The 18,334-nt window shown below is 54.3% G+C and overlaps 5 protein-coding genes across 5 annotated transcripts; 2 read left to right on the forward strand and 3 right to left on the reverse strand.

The window, feature by feature from the left end:
- Nucleotides 1-3,465: 3,465 nt before the first annotated feature.
- Nucleotides 3,466-4,921, reverse strand: J4E83_010685 (uncharacterized protein; the record flags this gene model as incomplete). The annotated part of the gene is made up of 2 exons (XM_049337565.1): nt 3,466-4,691; nt 4,747-4,921. The coding sequence occupies 2 exons, from the start codon at nt 4,919-4,921 to the stop codon at nt 3,466-3,468; spliced, it is 1,401 nt and encodes a 466-aa protein (XP_049183324.1).
- A 958-nt stretch (nt 4,922-5,879) lies between these two features.
- On the reverse strand, nt 5,880-9,587 carry J4E83_010686 (uncharacterized protein; the record flags this gene model as incomplete). Its single annotated transcript, XM_049337566.1, has 3 exons — nt 5,880-9,421; nt 9,477-9,521; nt 9,569-9,587. The coding sequence occupies 3 exons, from the start codon at nt 9,585-9,587 to the stop codon at nt 5,880-5,882; spliced, it is 3,606 nt and encodes a 1,201-aa protein (XP_049183325.1).
- A 2,761-nt stretch (nt 9,588-12,348) lies between these two features.
- J4E83_010687 (uncharacterized protein) lies at nt 12,349-15,020 on the forward strand (the record flags this gene model as incomplete). The annotated part of the gene is made up of 3 exons (XM_049337567.1): nt 12,349-12,450; nt 12,499-12,665; nt 12,716-15,020. 3 exons carry the CDS (start codon nt 12,349-12,351, stop codon nt 15,018-15,020), a joined length of 2,574 nt encoding a protein of 857 aa, XP_049183326.1.
- A 683-nt stretch (nt 15,021-15,703) lies between these two features.
- On the reverse strand, nt 15,704-16,927 carry J4E83_010688 (uncharacterized protein; the record flags this gene model as incomplete). Its single annotated transcript, XM_049337568.1, has 1 exon — nt 15,704-16,927. The coding sequence occupies one exon, from the start codon at nt 16,925-16,927 to the stop codon at nt 15,704-15,706; it is 1,224 nt and encodes a 407-aa protein (XP_049183327.1).
- Nucleotides 16,928-17,350: 423 nt separating this feature from the next.
- On the forward strand, nt 17,351-18,124 carry J4E83_010689 (uncharacterized protein; the record flags this gene model as incomplete). Its single annotated transcript, XM_049337569.1, has 1 exon — nt 17,351-18,124. The coding sequence occupies one exon, from the start codon at nt 17,351-17,353 to the stop codon at nt 18,122-18,124; it is 774 nt and encodes a 257-aa protein (XP_049183328.1).
- Between the last annotated feature and the right edge of the window lie 210 nt (nt 18,125-18,334).

Here is an 18,334-nt window from a genome sequence, read left to right on the forward strand (position 1 = left end):
ACATCGCTACTCACTGTCGCTACTACGCGCCTTTTGGAAGTTTATTCACTCGCATACGCAGCTCTTGTCTTCTGCGAGCCTCCCCGCTTTCTGTGTTGCTCACATACAGGTGCCATATCCACCCCGACCCTCCCACGTCCCACCGCGTCAAAGCTCTCCGACCAGCACCTTGCCTCGCGACGTCAGGCACAACACGTTCGCAGACCCTCGTCTCCCGCTACTTCCCACTGTCTCTTTTCATACTCAAGATATATCCGAGCATTCTGTCGACAAAGCTACTACACGCAGCATCACAATTGGCGTGAGCTGCACGACATAGCGCGCGCTGTGGGGCAAAAGGCCGGCGCGAACGCCAATCGGTCGCTAATCGCCATGGCGTCCATACGAAGAGTCGCCTCGTCCACGTCGTCCGAGTACTCGGAATCACCTCAAAAGCGAGACGAGCAGCTCAGGCGATCGTCGTCGTCGAGTTCAACTGTCGAGAGGGAAGCTGCGTCTCCCCGCGACACCAGCACAGAAGGAGCATCCGAGCCAGCAGGGGCAGCCGAAGAGCCGCTGATTGGCCAGCCGAGCGGCAGTCAGAGCCCAGCTTCTGACCATGGCTTCGACTTCGGCATCCCGCCAACGGCAGAGCGCGAATCCTCGCCGTTGCCCTTTGCGCCCATCGTCCCTTCGCCGCTCGCAAACTCCAGATCAGCGAGCGATGGAAGCTCAGACGGGCACGAGCCGCAGTCAAGCGATGATACCCAGTCAACGAAGCATCGGCCGCGCACCAGTACAGGCCGTCTTCATTTGCGCATTCCGCCCCGGCCTCACTTGAGGACACCAAAAGCGCGGAGTACAACAGACCTGACAGGTCATGGAGCCCGCTCTCCAGGCACCCCACTCACATTACAAGACTTAGGAACCGACTATACTCGCTACTTCAACCCCTTCTCAGATTCCGCCAGTAGCCATAGCCGTAGTCGGAGGACCTCTTTATCAGAACGACAGTCTTATGCCAGACTGGCCGCCCGCTCGCGCACAACCACTCCGCCGCCTGGCATTCCACCAATCAACCCGTTCCTTACCCCCAATGCGTCTGTGACGGGCCTCAACGATAGCGTCATTGAGCTGTACGATGACAAGAAGAATGTGTCTTTCATCGACGACAGGTTAACGGCGCCGTACGAGGAGAAAGGAATACTGTCCTGGCCACTGGTTTGCGACTTAGAGGAAGCGGACGATGAAATGCACATGCCTCGCGACGACGATGACATCAAGTTCAAACCGAGGATACGCGATCACTTTACAAGAGACAGCATCGTTTCCACTATTGGCCTAGCCTTCATGATATCAGGACTCTTATTCATTTTCATCGGCCTTCCAGTACTCTCTGCGGTAGGCGTCATCGACTATAACTCAGCCTACGGTATGCCACTGAGCATGTTTCCCAATCCCTGGAGGCCTCAAATCTGGGCTATAGTCAACAACAAAAGGTATCCACTCCTGGAGAACATACGGACAGGCTTGATCGACCCCGACACACCTGACTCTGTCAAGACAAGGGCCGGAGAGTTTGGCGATGAGTATGTGCTCGTCTTCAGCGATGAGTTTAATGACAATGGCCGCACGTTCTATGAAGGAGACGACCCTTACTTCTTTGCACCCAACGTCTGGTATGGCGCGACTCAGGACGTTGAATGGTATGATCCAGATGCTGTCACTACCAAAGATGGCACGCTTCAGCTGCGCCTGGAAGAATTCTTCAACCATGGTCTCAAGTTCCGATCCGGTATGCTGAACAGTTGGAACCAGCTGTGCTTCAAGGGCGGTATCTTCGAAGTTTCAGTGTCGCTACCAGGACCAGCCGGTGTACAGGGACTCTGGCCTGGCGCCTGGACAATGGGCAATCTCGGTCGCCCAGGCTATCTCAGTACAACCGACGGGCTGTGGCCCTACACCTACCAAGCTTGCGATGCTGGTATCACGCCTAATCAGTCTAGTCCTGACGGCTTATCTCACCTACCTGGACAACGACTCAACTCATGCACCTGCCCGGGTGAAGACCACCCATCGCCAGGTAAAGGAAGGGGAGCACCAGAAATTGACGTCATCGAGGTGGGTGCCACATCAGGATACCCAGGTCCAGCAGGTCTGCCAATAGCAACACAGAGCTTCCAGGTTGCCCCCTTCGACATCTGGTACCATCCGAATTACAACTTCACGGCGTTCCCAGACCTTCGTTACAGTGGGCTCAACACCTACGCCGGCGGTGCCTTCCAAGAGGCCATCTCTGCCAGCACAATACTAAACAGGGACTGGTTCGACAACAAGCAGTATCAGCGATACTCTTTCGAATATGCTCCCGGAGAAGGCAAGGACGCATACATCTCCTGGAAGGTTGGTGACCAGACCATGTTCATCATGGACGGCCGTTCTGTAGGACCCAACGGCAACATCCAAGCTCGACAAATCGCAGAAGAACCCCTGTCACTCATTCTCAACCTTGGCATCAGTAACTCCTGGACCTGGATCGACTGGAAGAACCTGGTCTTTCCTGCCACCATGCGATTCGACTACGTGCGGTGGTATCAGAAGAAAGGCGAGGAGATGGTTACGTGCGATCCCCCGGGCTTCGAGACTACAGAATACATCAAGAAGCATCCGAAAGCTTACCAAAACCCTAACTATACAGTACATAATCCTGCCTTGCTTATCATACAAGCACACAACTAACGCAAAGCAGTTATGGGATCAAACCGGTTATGACTGGCCGAAGCACAAGCTCAACAGCGATTGTTGACCCGAGACGCCCTCTCACGACAGCGAGTACGATCACAATCACGTTTACGATTGACGAGTCACCACGAGCGCGAACGCCCTCAAAAGATCGCTTCGAGCCTCTTCCTCTACGTACATTGCAGCTATACGACCGACTACGATCGTTTACGGAACATGGCACTCGAGCTGTACATTACATTTCAGGAACAAACATGTCGCTATTGTACAGATACACACATGAAGGGAAGCGTTTTCGGTGAAGACACACAAACACACATAGGAAGGAAAGCATTTCGGGCAAGGGCATGAGAGCGGAGGATGGGTCTTGGCCATGTTTAAGCTACATGTGTCGTCTCCTTGCATATGGGGAAGGTTATATCGATTTTCGAGCGGCATCATGGCATTTTTGCATTTGTTGGTGTATATGTATAAGTAGCATAGCGTAGCTGTAACTTTGGACAAGAACTTGCATGGTTTCAGTTCTGTGTGAATTTGTCATGTAGTGCGTCGGGCATGTGCCACTGATCAGCTAGAGGATACGTGAGATGATGTCTGCACACAAAAACTTGCTTAACCATCGCTACATGCAAGAGTGTTCTGCGAGAGGCTTCAATCTTGGTGTTGGAGAGGTGGTGCGTTCTGTTGTGTAATGCATTCGCTAAGTATATATACAACTACAAATCACTCCACCTCACCACTGATCTACTCCTCCCCTTCCATACAACTAGCATCCTGACAATCCTTCACATCACAAACCTTGTGAAAGTCCTTATGCGCCTTCGCCCCCTTCCCAATAAGCTTCTTAAACGACTTAAACTCGCAGCTCGCACCGGGCCCATCCTGGCAATCCGGAATGGGTCTCGGCGCCGAATTCGCAATGAACCTAACATACGTGCCCGGCTCATCACCATGCACACCACCCCTCTCACAAATCATCTTCTCCATACCAACATGCCCCAAGAAAGGGATGAGGTCGCTCATCTTCCACGCGCGCGTCCAGTTGATGTGGTCAGTAGGGAACTGTTCCGCGGCATCGGAAGAGGAGTTGAAAAGACCGAGCGCCGTGGCGATAAAAGGTGGGACTTCTCTGTGTGTGAAACCGAGGAAGAAACGCTGTTTATCTGGCCAGCCGTCACCCGGCGTGTCGTGCTTCTCGATATGCGCAAAGAGCTCAGACTGGGCTTGTAACCACGGGAAACCGAGGTAAGGACTCAGCGGGTTCAGCGGACCGACCATGTACGCGTATTTCAGATCCCACGCGTACTCATACGCCATCCACTCCGAGTCTGTAAACAGCGCGCAGATGGGGCTGCGCTCGCCCTTGATGGCGGATTCGTAGCCGCACAGCATCTGGAAGCCGACGACGTCGCTAGGCGTAAGTTTGAAGGGTGTGTAAGGGGAGAGGCGGTGGGCGACGGACGCGCCGTAGAGGTCGACGACTTTCTTTTGCTGCTTAGACCCGGGTTTCTTGGAGAAGTTCTTGCAGGATTTGTGGGGGATGAGGGACTCCATGCTGCCGTTTGTGTTCTCGGTTATGCGTACTATCTCGATGTCGGAGGCTTGGGGGAAGGCTTTGACGAAGTTGGCGGCGGTGTCGTAGGTCCTGCTCTTTTTGTCCGCGAGGATGCGGGTCGTGTCGGGCACGAGGTGGTGGTAGCGTTGCAGGAGGTGCTTGCCTACTGCTTCTGCGTCGACAGCGCCGGAGGGTGTCAGTTCCTCCAATCTATCTTCCAAGATTGGGGACTGCCACTTTTCCATGAAGGATAGTGGGCCGGTCCATCCATTGCGGTGTGTCTCGAGCTTCCACAGGAAAGGCTTGATGTATTCTTCGTATTCGTCGTCGTTGGAGTAGATGGCGCCGTGGCGGATGATGTACGATGCGGCCGTGACATTGCAGCCGACGGGAGGTTTGTGCTCGAGACCAAAGCCTGGATGGAGTTAGTATATGTGCTATTCCCGCGACATGGGGAGGATGGTACGGACCGACTGCGTCAAAGTATGGCGAGATACCTGGGAGATGCAGCAGGGGATCAAACTGGTAGTTCTGCGAGTGGTCCAGAGGCTGGAGTGGTGATTGAGCTTGACCCTGGCTTTGGAGGAAGGTCGGCAAGGTCAGAGCCGAGGCTGAGCCTGCGAACGCGAGCGCGAGGGACAGCATATTAGACATTAGTCTTGCTATAAAAGCCGTTCTAAGGTATTGTCGCGTCGGGAATATGATTCAGGTCGAAATGACCTGGGATGGGGATTTAATTGGGGCATGCGCGCGGTTTTGACTTTCTGTTTTCTCGTGACGTACATGTTTCTGCAAGGTACGCGCTTCACTAGCGCGAGCGCGCCGCCCTGGTAGCGCGTGCCTAGGCCTTGGACGTCGTCACTTGTTCACTGTTATCTCGCTATCTGGCTGCATGCACGCGGCAATCCGGCACACTGCCCAGTCAATGCAGGCAAGCGGAGATGAATGTGCAGATGGAATACCAGGCCGCAAACCTCAATGGGGCAAACACAGATCGGAGGTAACGACAATTTCAATTTCTAAAGATGAACGTTGTTTTGGGAAGCAATACACTGCCAGTAATACGCTCACGTCTGCTACCCAGAGCCATCGCGTTCCTTCCCCTTCATATGGCGTCGGCAAGACGGCGCATGTCATTTGATAACGCGTTGGTAGACGCAAATCCGTCATCGCTCATCGTCCGGCTCAAGCATCGCTTGTTGCAAACACCATGTCGCAATGTCCATACGTCTGCGTAGCATACTCACCTGCCTCGGGGACGCTCTTGCGCAAAGTAGGATGTTTCTCACTGGCGAAAGCCTTCTCTTCGCTTGGAGCACGAAGTCTCGATACCGGAACGGTTGCTTGTCCTTAGGTGATACATACCGCGAATGGCATGCTCTGCAGGAATGGCAATGGTAAGCATAGGGAGCTTTTGCGGCGTTCATAGTGGATGCTAGCTGCAGCATCGTAGACAGAAATCATGTCCTAAACAATCAGTCGCCCACACAGGGCCTCGCGGTTAGCCTCGTGATGATGAAGAGCGCTTCGAAAGTAACGCCAAAGATCAATGTCGACTGCAAGCATTTGAACGCTTGCGAGAAGCCTGGACTCGCGCTTCGTCTCAACGCTTCGATGCGAACACCGGAAGCGGCCTAGGCGTTGAAGCAGACGTTGCACCAGTTCCAGGGCGACTCTGCCGAAGAGAGGATTGGGAGTCATACCAATTGACATCTGACAGCTGTAGCTTCCTTGCACGCTGATTGCTGCGATTTGCGCCAGCTTTGTCGAGGCGCGGCTGCGCATACGGGTTCGGAGTCTTGTCCAGACCTTGAGGGGAGTCAATACGAATTCTGTTGGTATTAGGTTGAAGGGTGTAATGAAAAGGCGCATCACCAGTCGTGTCGTCAGCATCGTCGCGAGCTTCGTTGTAGTTCAGGACGAGGCTCTTGATTCGCTGTCGTTCTTCTGTGTCTGCTTGCTGTTTGTTACGCATAGCGACAGCAAAGGTCGAATCTGAAGGGAGGTCAATGGATCGGGTCTGCGTTCTGTTGCCACGCTTGCTGAGCAGGGAGAATTTCATCGTCTGCGAAGGAACCGGAGCCTCCGGAATGGGCACTTCGTTTCCAACGTCTTCAGCATTGACCGGAGCCTCTCGAGCACGGCGCATGGGTAGCGGTACGTCGAACACAGGCTTTCGGTCATGCTTACGCGATTCTGCACTCTCCGACATGAGCTTAGCAAGCTCGCGATCGAACTCAGCATCGGCTTCTGGGTCGCGTTCGTCTTCTTGCCGTGTTACCACAATCTGTTCTTCCTCTTCGTCTGAAGATGTCTGCTTCACAGGCTCCTCATCGTCAGATTCATCGTCTTCTTCACCGGATGACTTGTCTCCTTCTCCATCAGGTAAGACGACGTCCTCGTCTTCGGGGCCATCCATCTCGTCGTCTGATGCAGAGAGGTCGTCTTCGTCGGGCTCAACAGGCTTGTCGGCTGACGATGTTTGGTAGTTCTGTTTGACGGCTTCGGCAAAGGCACGTGAAGCTTCCTCTGGGTTGGTGATGATCTTCCACTGTGGTCTGACGAGATTGAATGCGTCTTGCACGATGAACTCCACGTCCATCGGCAGTGCCTCCTTGATGCAGACATAGTACTGCAGATACGTGAGGAAGAAGTCAAGCTTCTTCTTCGCTGCACCTTTGTCATAGTACATGCCGCAGGTTTCGAGAAGGTTGCAGACCAGACGAATGCGGAAGTAGTCGTCCGGCTGATCCAGCGGGTTGTATCCCCCAGGTCGTGCATAGCCGCCCTCCCACCCGTAGTTTAGGAGCTTGTATAGAGTGTCGAAAACAAGAGGCGAGTCAACCAATCGATAGATGTAAAGTTCACCGAGATACTTGACTTCAGAGATCCGGCGTTGGTTGAACTTGAAGTCGTTCAACTCTAGCCCGAATGTGATGGACTCGAGAAGGTCGTCAATAACGGAGATGGCGAAGTCTTGGTGAAATCGGTGGATTGTTCCGAGCATGACGGCTAGCAAGTGGATGTTGCTGTACTTGATCTTCCCCGGCTTGGCAAAGACCTTGTGGAGAAGATTGACTATCTCCTCTTCCTCCCAGTGCATCTTGCGTACCTGCTTGATGGTTTTGTCCAGCGTGCGACGAGTCAGGTCCTGGTACATGATCTTGCGTAGGAAGAGCTCAATTGGCGTCCGCTCTTTCTGTTCGATTGCAGCGCGTTCTGGTGGGTTCACATAGTAGACAGCGTTCTCGATCAACATGCGCTCTTGTTGGCCAATGACCTGAGCGCCCTTCTTCCGCTGAAGAGTTTCGAGGAAGGAATGCATACGAGGAGACGTCTCGGGGTTGCGAAGCAGATAGCGTCCGCAGTTTTCCAAGAGGTTGCAGATGATCTCAATGTTCATCCGTGAGAAGTCGTCTAGGCTAACTTTGAGACAGTGAAAGATGACGTGCTCAGGGACGACACCGAACTTGGTCAACTCTGCAAGGTAGCGTACATTCTGCGTTCGCACCTGTCCGAGAAAGTCTTTGGACTTCCGACGCTGCAAGCTTCTGAACTCTTCGTCGAGGTAGGACACCAGTCCCTGGGCCACATCTGGCATGTACTTACCGAGGGTTGCGATGAGTCTAGAGTACAGGGGGAGCAGATCGGATCGGCCCTTGGGAATCTCCTGCACAGCCTTAATCAGACGGTTGCGCGAGGCCTTGGAGTTCAGGAAGCAAAAGTCCATGGCAGTCTGATCGACGGCGTCCTTGGTTGCGAGTTCCGGCAGGCGCGCCAACAGGGCGTCGACCTGTGCTCCGACGGACTTGTTCGCGATAGCAGTAGATTGGTCGTCTCCATCAGTCGGTTTTGCGTCATTGGCAGTGTCCGGTGTCTCCTTCTCGATGGGTTCGGCCTTGGCCTCGATTTTCTTCCCCACCTGGTCATCACCATCTGCCTTCTTCTTCTTGACTTCCTCTAGCAGAATACCTGGGACGCGGTCCTTCAGGTCGATCAGGTTCTCGTAGAAACGGCGCTCATCCTCGTCTTCCCAGATGCCAGCGCCGTCGCTTTGGCCGCGCAGGTATTCGCCCGCCTTGATCAGGCCAATAGCACCATCGCCTGTGTTCGCGGAGTTGTCCTTCTCTTTCAAGTCTGGCATTTCCACACCCAACGCGTCGGCCAGCACCTGTGCATTTGTCACCAAGCGCTCTTGGGACTTCATCTGCTTCTCGTAGTTGTTCTGACGGTCCTCGAAGACCTCACCCGACTTGACGTATGCTTCGGCATTCTTCCGGCCCTGACTGAGGATGTGTTTCTGGTCGCGGAGGAGGTGCGTCTTGACGTCTTCGAAGTAGCGGGTGAGGATGTTCCTGAACCGCTGTTGCAAGTCGGGGGAGATGATGGGCGGGTCGTGGTCCTCGTCTTCTGCGCCAGAAGTCTCTCCATTCTTTTCAGCTGTTGTAGTGCCGTCCTCATTGACTGTTTTACGACCCTCTGCCGAAGAAGGCTTGGACCCCAGTATATCCCAGGCGAAGGCCTTGACGAAGATGACGACGAGGGGCAGGTTGACATGTTCGCGGTCGTGACCCAGCATGTCCTTCAGCACCTCGAGAGGAAAGGGCTCGGCGTCGGCGCTCTCCGCGCGGGACTTTGCCTTTGCGGCGCCCTCGACGAGCTTGCCATTGTCCTTGGTCTTGCTCGCCTCTTCAGGTCGAGCTACGTCATCCAGGCTGCGCAGAACACCCACAAGCCAGAGTTCGGTAGCGACTCGCAGGAGTACGCGCTGACGTGCCAGGCGCTCCTTCTCCTCCCGCTCGCGCACTTCGGGGGCCAGCGTCTTGAGGTGTGACTTGTCCGGCGTCGCTAAGCCCCTCCCAATATACCAGGCAATGTATCCCGTGAACTCGGTCGGGCCGAAGCGTTGATGGAGAGCGCTGACAATTTCCACGCCGGCAGCAATCTCGCCGGGCGTCTTGAGCCTGCACAGGCCCTCGTAGCAGGCTGAGATAATTTCGGAAAGGTATTTGTGGAGAGATAGGGCGCGGATTTCCTGGAGGAACTGCGCTTGGGCGGCGGCGTTTACGGCGGTTCGCAGGCGCTTGATGAAGGCCGTGTTCTTTTTCATAGACGAGTCGAGGGAGCCTTGCACGGCGAAGACGTCTGGACATATCGTCAGCACGCGGGCTGCAGGTGCAACTATTCTAAGACCAAGTACCTTGTTCACCATCCCAGGCGCGGATATTCAGTTCGCGCAATTCGCCTGTACATAATTAGTACGACTCTGTCAACTACATGGCGAGCACGTACGCTTCCGAGGCCTGTCCATGGTGGAGGAGGCGATTGCCGCAGTGGTGGAGGGGCGGCGGTAGATAGCACGGATCGGTTATACGCGCACATGGAAGGTGGGAAATATATCAGGCGCGGGCGCGGCTTGCATTGGTTCGGGCTCGGTGACAAGCTCGGGTGAGAGCGAGGCTGTTTGCGACTGTAGCAATGTCGCGATCGCGGGGCCTTGGGTCGACGTTGCGGGTGAATTTGTGAGCGGTACCTGCAGCGAGTTCGCTCACGTATCCAGGTATCCGTGCGTCACCAAATGTCCCGCGGTTCACATGAGAGAGCCATGACTAAGCAGTCCTGGGTACTCAAACTAGGGTGCTGAGAATGGACACCACTACCTAATTCACACACGAGCGTTGACTGGAATGAATGTCCGGTACTACATCAAACTGGAACAGTCACAATAGATCTTCCAAAAATGCGCTTGAAACAGCTCGACGATGGGGATCAGTCATCACTCAGTGTTCAAGCGAGCAGACTTCCTAATGTAGTCAGGTCCAACACTAAGTACGGCAGGAATGACTCTCATGCACATTATCGAATCCCATATCACATTCAATGTCACACACACTTAGTCTTAGGCGAAGACGTCCCATTCTGAGCTTTACCCGATGTTCAGCCCTGTGGCGCATTTGCAGTGCGGGACTGGAAGCTGGGAGCGAAAACGGTTACCTAGCCTCAAACTCTAACAATTCACCCCTGAGGGCCGCCACATGGCGCATTCTTCCACCCTTGACTGGCTGTGATATAGACTAGAGAGTCGAATATCGTAGAGTTCCGTTGTAGCTCAGGGGTCCATGACCAAATTCATAGAGACTATGTGCCGCGGCGCTATTGCGGTTGACGGCAAGCGCACTCATCTCAACAGCAGCGATTCATGAGTGACACGGACGTGTAAGATGTATACTATACGAGGGCGAGATCCTGGCCATTCCAGAAGGAAGGCCGAACACGCTGCACGCTGGAGTCGGTGTAAACAGTCAACAATGCTGTGCATGCAGGCTGAGCGCACTGGCGATCTGCCACCGTTGGGCCGGCAGCAAACAAGATTGATTTTCATCGTAGCGAGTGCGATCAGCGCCTTGTCATCGCTCGGGGCAGGAAAAGCAGGATCCGAAACTACGGGTCGCCGGTGCGCAGCGACTTTATCGATTGCGAGCCGCCCTCAGCCTCTGCCAATGTGGGTAGGCGAGATCTATTCGGGAATCAGGGCAAAGACAGGCCCCCGTGCTGCAACGTCGATGTTGCTATATGCGTTATGACGAGCGGGCGGCCCACCACGCTGTGGAACATGGAAAAATTCATCATTACCGGTACGAGCGGAAGCGGCACAGGTTTCCTCCTGTCAAGTCTCCATGCATGTTGGGGCCGCCGTCGCCGTTTCGTGCTTTTTGCAGCGGGTCGGCCTGGCATATCCACAGCCCTCGTATTTTTCATCAGGTATTTCCCTAGCGCTCGCGACTCAACGAGATGCGGGAGGAGAGGGTGCAGCGACTCGGCGTAGCGTCGGATAGGCCATGGGAATAGGGATACGGCGACATGGCTTTCTTTTACGACAGCTACCAGCCATAGCACAGTGTGACAGACAGCCTCTACCGCGAGGCTCTGGGGCCGCCGCTGGGGATTACGAGACGGCATGAGGCGCGTGGTGCCATAATTGGTCGGACATGGCTTTAGAACAGCGAGCGATGCCGACCCCTGAACGCCCGGAATCCACGCGAAGCTGGAGGATCTCTTGGCAATAGAAGGCGACCAGCAGCGGTGCATTACAGGCGAATTTCCAAGAGCGACGATGCCACCTCATGCGACGATGGCCACGTCCGGCGGAACGAGGTAGAAGCTACCATGACTACAAAATTACTACACCACTGCATGCCCAGCGTGCAGACCACGGCTCTCGAGGGCCCCAAACACACGGCCCCAAACAGGTAGGATGTGCCTCTGTGTGTGATGAGGATGCGAAACAGAGAGGAACACTTTGCCTGCAAGCTTCAGACAGCTAACGGTAGACGGCGCATGGGGGCGCCCAAAATAACTGCGAGGCTGCAGGCATAGGGCCGCCGGCGCGTGGTTTGGCACGGGTCGGGGCCACTGAGACCAGGCGTAGGCCTGCACGCAACTCGTTTTCGAGCTCCAAGCGCGGGCAGCTTGCCAAATCTAGTTGGAGTGCCCCTGTGACGATCGTGCATCTCGACTGCTGCCCAGAGGATCCAGCACTCTTCGGGTGAAGGCCATGTGGACCGAGCGCGCCCGCTTTTCGTGCTTGTAAACCAGCTCGATCCCCTCGTAGAGACTTCCTTCCTCCTCAAGGCGCTCCTCCCATACGACTCCGGACTGCCCTTGCGAGCGGTATCTTGTTAATGACCTTGGTCTAAGCCCTTCTTGTCCTTCCCACCCTTACACTCGTTTATTGGGCCGCGAAGACTTACCATCCGCTTACACCACTACAACTACTACCGCCAAACACCAATACCTGTATCCTAGTAGTTTTCTCAGCTCTGCGACAGTCTTGGATCAGCAATTCGCCTCTACGTCAATTATCTAGCCCCGTGCCACTGTTGGGTTACGAGCCTTTGTTACTCAGGGCCCCTCCCATACCTCAGCGACGGGCCGTGCTTCTCCAACTCACCGCGTCTGCGTCACCCATTTGGTCGCCTTACATATAGGGTCGACAGCTGTCCGAAACCCAGACAGCATCGCTCGCTATTTGCTTAACGACAACAACGAATATACATACTTAATACTCCGCCATGGTTTGGCAAGACATGATGGGCCTCGCCGCCCGCGCGGTCTTTGCCCGCGAAATCGACCACTCTACCCCAGACATTGACGACCCTTGGCCAGCTAAGGATGTGAGTACAGCCATTGCCGACTGTGGCTACAGAAACTGACTGCAGTAGATTGCCTACGTTGCCATCATCGGTGGTCTCATGTTGGCTGCCCTGCTTGAGTGGTTCCTCTGGGTCGCTGCTTTCCTGTACTGCATTGTCAAGGTCTTCCAGAAGGCCGAGACGATCAGTGTCCGTATTCTGTCCATCTTCTTCGGTATCCTCTTCTTCGCTCTCCGGTAAGCATTTGAACTCCCCTCCATTATGCGATCTAGTCTGACAGAAACAGTGCCATCTTCTTGCCCATTATGGTCGTAACCCTCCCCCTCCCGTCGCAAGTCACCAAGTACTTCCCCCAGGAGATGGTTGGCTTCCTCCAGTGGTTCGCCTTCTGGTCGTTTGCTGGTCTCCTGACCGTCCCGTGGTTGTTCTGTGTCTACCAGCTCGTCACCCACTCCGTTGGTCGCAGCCGCAGGATTAAATCCGTCCTCGACGAGGCATCCGCACCCAAGGTCGTCATCATCATGCCCTGCTATAAGGAGATTCCCGAGATTCTTCTCCGAACTTGCGACTCCCTGGTCGACTGCGAATACCCGCCCTCCTGCCTGCACATCTTCCTCTCCTTTGACGGAGACCAGGAGGACGAGCTCTACCTCAACACCATTGAGAAACTCGGTGTCCCGCTCACGCTCGACACCTACCCCAAGTCCATCGATGTCATCTACCGTAGCTGCCGCATTACCATCTCCCGCTTCCCCCACGGTGGTAAGCGTCACTGCCAGAAGAGGACCTTCAAGCTCATCGACAAGATCTACTCCGAGTACCTCAAGCGCAACGACAACCTCTTCGTCCTCTTCATCGACTCCGACTGCATTCTCGACAAGACCTGCATTCAGAACTTCATGTACGAGATGGAACTCAAGCCCGGCAGCAAGAAAAACATGTTGGCTCAGACTGGTGTTATTACCTCTACAACCGAGAAGAACTCGCTCATCACCCTTCTTCAGGACATGGAATACGTTCACGGTCAACTCTTCGAGCGTTCAGTCGAGTCCGGCTGCGGTGCCGTCACTTGCTTGCCCGGTGCCCTTACTATGCTTCGATTCTCCGCTTTCCGCAGGATGGCCAAGTACTACTTCGCTGACAAGGCTGAGCAATGCGACGACCTCTTCGACTACGGCAAGTGCCATCTTGGTGAGGACCGTTGGCTCACTCACTTGTTCATGATTGGTGCCAAGGAACGTTACCAGATCCAGATGAACACCGGAGCATTCTGCAAGACTGAAGCTGTGCAAACCTACCAATCTCTGCTCAAGCAACGTCGCCGCTGGTTCTTGGGTTTTATCACCAACGAAGTATGCATGTTGACTGATATCCGTCTCTGGAAGCGCTACCCGATCCTCCTCATCGTCCGCTTCATGCAGAACACCATCCGAACCACCGCCCTGCTCTTCTTCATCCTGTGTATCTCTTTGATCACTACCTCGCAAAAGGTTGCCAACCTTCCCGTTGGTTTCATCGCCATCTCTCTGGGGCTTAACTGGCTTCTCATGTTGTACTTTGGCGCCAAGCTCGGTCGCTACAAGATCATGCTGTACCCCCTCATGTTCATCGTCAACCCCTTCTTCAACTGGGTCTACATGGTTTACGGTATCTTCACTGCCGGTCAGCGTACATGGGGTGGACCTCGTGCCGATGCTGGTAGCGCCGACACCAAGACCACTCCCCAAGAGGCTATCGAGGCTGCCGAGGCTACTGGTGACGATCTGAACGTTGTTCCCGAGACTTTCAAGGCTGCTGCCGAGGCGCAGAAGCACCGCCCAGCCGCTATCCCCCTTCAGCCCGGCGACAACATCGACGGACGCTTTGCCGCCGCAGAACGCCTGCCCAACGGATGGTACCAACAAGGCAACGACTCTGGTCTCACGCTTCCCAACACAATGCCCCGCAACCCCAACGTCCCTCACGTGCCTCTCCACCCCCGTTCTTCCATGGACTCCTTCGCTTCGCAAGAGACCTCCGCCGCCAACTCCATCTACATGCCCCGCCGTGTCGAGAGTTTCATGGACCCCGAGGACGCGCGTATCTACCACAAGACTCAGCAAACACAAAAGCCTGCCGGAGGAGCCTTCTACGAAGAGCCACGAGGAGGACCCTACGAGGTCGGTGTGGGTGCTAGCAAGGGCATGTACAGCGAATCTGTTGACTCCATCGACGACGACTCTGTATACCAGTCCAAGGGCCCGCAACGACCTGCTCAGATGCGCACCAACAGCGACCTCGCCCACGCCCCAGCCCGCACATCGCCGCTGTCCAACGAGCAGAAGGGTCATGGTCTCGAGTCGCCTAAGCCTTCCTACAGCAGGACCAACAGCTCAGACCAGCGCCAGGGACGCAGCCCTCTTGCTCAGCAATACGTTCACACCGCACCTGGTGAGGATTATGAGCTACAGGCCCCCCAGCAAAGCAGCCTGATGCGTGATGTATCACCTGCGCCGCTAGGCCAACCTACGATGCCTGCGTCCAACCACGGACGCAGCGACTCAAGCGACTCCAAGAAGCGGAAGCGCCTCAGCAAGCAGCCCCGCAAGTAAACGCCTCTTTCCGCATGATCTAGCATCTTGATCTTTCTTCCATCTTCCGCCTAGAAGGCTGCATCAAACGACATACCAGCATTAACCTTTTCTTTCATCATCAAACTCTTGTGTGCGCATTGGATGTTCCCGGCGTTTTCAGCGAGCACCGCAACACACCGCGAGTGATTCTTACTTCTCGCAAAAACTCATTTCCTTACTGTACATATATTACATCATTACATGACGGGCGGGGTGTGTGTGGCTTTTGGATATAAAAACTACGCGTTCATGACTTGGTTCGCTCCTTCGGATGGCCTTGGGGTATATATGTTGTAGGAGCTATGTGATGGATCATACAAACATCACCCTTTTTCTTGCTTAATGTCTAGAAGTAACGTCGCTGTCTGGGACGTTGAATGAAATGGTCTTTACTGCCACACTTGATTTTACTGCTACGCTTGATATCACATGCAATGTGATGATATTATCAATTTGCAATAGAAGGTTTCGGCTTGATATTGGCTTACACATATGACTGCCTAGTGACAAACCAACTATATTGCTCATATCGCCTGCGAGGTCAGGATAACCCATGCGTTACTAGTAGAAAGTATACCAGTAATTGGCCAATCTTCCCACATCATCTCAAAGCCATGCATTGCTCGTGCCATCATACAAACTCACTTCCCCACCCCTCCTCCCTACCGATACAACAACCCCTCCACCTCCTCCGCAACCGCCAAACTACTAGTCAACCCCGGACTCTCCATCGCCAACAAATTCACAAACCCCTCATACCCCTCCTCCTTCTGAATCACAAAATCCTGGAAGTCCTTCCCTGAAGTCGCCGCTAGCTTCCCCAGTTTCGGTCGTATGCCCACGTAATCCGGTTGAATAGCTTTTCTATCCACACCGGGAAGGTATGTCTGGATATCATCGATAGCCTGCTTCATGTTTTTCGTGTTGGGGGAGTAGTCAGTGGGGGAATCTGTCCACTCGACATCTGGTCCGAATCGGATTCGCCCCGCCATGTCGAGCGTGAGATGGGTTCCTAGACCTCCATGGCCTGGTACGGGAGCCGGGTAGACGAGAGTGGAGGGTTTAGGCCGCGAGACAGCGTAGCTGAAATAAGATCCTTTTGCGTAGAAAGCCTTCCTATGTCGTTCTTTCGGCAAAATCATATTCTGGATGTCGACGGCGAAGAGACCCGCCGAGTTTACCAACGTATCGGCTGTTATACTGCTTTCCTCGCCATCCGCTCCCGTCGTTGTGATTTCCCAGCCAGAGCGTCCGGAATCGAGGGGGCGGATGTGTGTGACTGTTGATCTGAAGGCGCAGATTCCGCCAGAGTTTTCGAAATCGCCTTGCAGGTATTGCATCAAGCTGTGCGAATCTACGATGCCTGTGCTGGGGCTTTCTAGGACTCCTGCTTCGGCACGCACGTCTGGTTCGCGGCGGTGGGCTTCTTCTTTGCTGAGGAAACGGATGGGTACGTTTATGCTTTTGGCGAAGTCGTGGACTTTTTGGAGGGCGTCCATTTGTGCGGCGTCTTGGGCGACGATCCATTTTCCTGTGTTGCGGTGGGGGATGTCGTGTTGTTTACATAGCGAGTATAGCATGTCTTTTCCGTGGAGGCAGAGTTTGGTTTTGAGGGATGTGGGTCCGTAGTAGAGGCCTGCGTGTATGACTTCGCTGTTTCGTGAACTTGTTTCTGTGCCGACGTGGCCGTGTTTTTCTATTAGGACCGTCGAGGCGGAGTCGCGTTGTTGGAGTTTGCGGGCTATGGCTAGGCCTATTACGCCGCCGCCTATGACGGCGTGCGTGAAGTCGGCATGTCTTGGTATACTTGAGGAGAAATGTCTGGAGTTTGATGTGATTGATTTGAATTGCGGAGTTGTTCGAGAGAGGATGCGCAATGAGGCCATGATGGAAATTGGAGGATTAACGTCTAAAATCAGCGCAACGTGCTACAGAACAGACATCGACGTGTAAACAAGGCGAAGCAGAACCTGATCGCAGCGGAAGATAGACACTCGGGGTCAACGACAGTCTTGACAAGTGATGCTTATCGGTGGCTTGCATCTATTTTGGATGACGTTACGTGAAATGCCGTTCCTGACGCTAAACAGAGTGGGGTCTCCCATTATTACTTGAACTGGCATCAGAAGGGCACAGCGACTTCATACAGCCTCTCAGACTATAAACTAGGTCACTTCACTCGAAAAAGTACAATTTCTTGTGCGGTCGTGGTTTCTTCTCCAACAGACACCTCGTGGTACCTCATTCCTCCACCTAGATAACGTCATCGGCACCCCAACCTCCAAACCCCCGACATCGCAACCAGGCCAATGTTCACAACCCTCACTCGACGAACAATATCACGTCCACCAACCACCCTCATCCCCAAAAGAGCATTCCATAACACAGCTTCCAACTTCGCCTCACCGCTCGTCGACCGCGTAAACGCCGTCACAATGGCCTCCTCAACCGGCACCCCCAAAGTAACCTCCCTAGTCGACCTCCCCTCCTCAGAAGCCAAATGGGTAAAGTTACAAAAAGCCACCTACACCGACGCCAAAGGCAAAGAACGAATCTGGGAGATCGCCTCGAGGAAAACAACCGGCACCGCCGGCGTCGACGCCGTCGCAATGGGCAACATAATCTACCACCCCACCAAGCCCCCCTCCACAATCGTCGTAATCCAATTCAGGCCCCCAGTCAGCGGCTTCACAGTAGAATGGCCGGCCGGTCTAATCGACGCATCCGAAACCCCGCAGGAAGCCGCCGTCCGCGAACTCTACGAGGAAACGGGTTACAAAGGAAGGGTGATCTCCACTTCACCACCCGTAGCAGCGGATCCGGGGATGACGTCTGCGAATCTGTGTTTGTGCATGGTGGAAATTCATCTTAATGAGGGGGACCCGGAGCCGGAGCAGCATCTTGATGAAGGGGAGGATATTCAGAGGGTGAATATTCCGATTAGTGAGTTGTATGCGAGGTTGGAGGAGTTTGCGAAGGAGGGGTATGTTATTGCGGCTAAGTTGTATCATTGGGCGGCGGGTGCGCAGTATGCGATTGATCATCCGGAGTTGTTTGCGAAGGCGCATAAGAAGGAGGAGTGAGATGGCGTGTGGGGAGAGGGATGGATGGATGTTGACTTCTATGTAGTTGGTGTCAGAGGATCGTGCGGATGGTTGCATGGCCTTTTGGTAGAAGTCAACATCATGGCATAACTGGTCTGTTGCATCTCGAGAAATCAGATGGTGCCGCATCATGGTGGCACTTCACAGTGCTCAAAGAGCTTCAATATCATGTTCCAAAATCTCATTGCT

The sequence above is a fragment of the Alternaria metachromatica genome (genome assembly GCF_023757995.1).
Source record: "Alternaria metachromatica strain BMP 0045 chromosome Unknown scaffold_49, whole genome shotgun sequence".
Lineage (NCBI taxonomy): Eukaryota > Fungi > Ascomycota > Dothideomycetes > Pleosporales > Pleosporaceae > Alternaria > Alternaria metachromatica.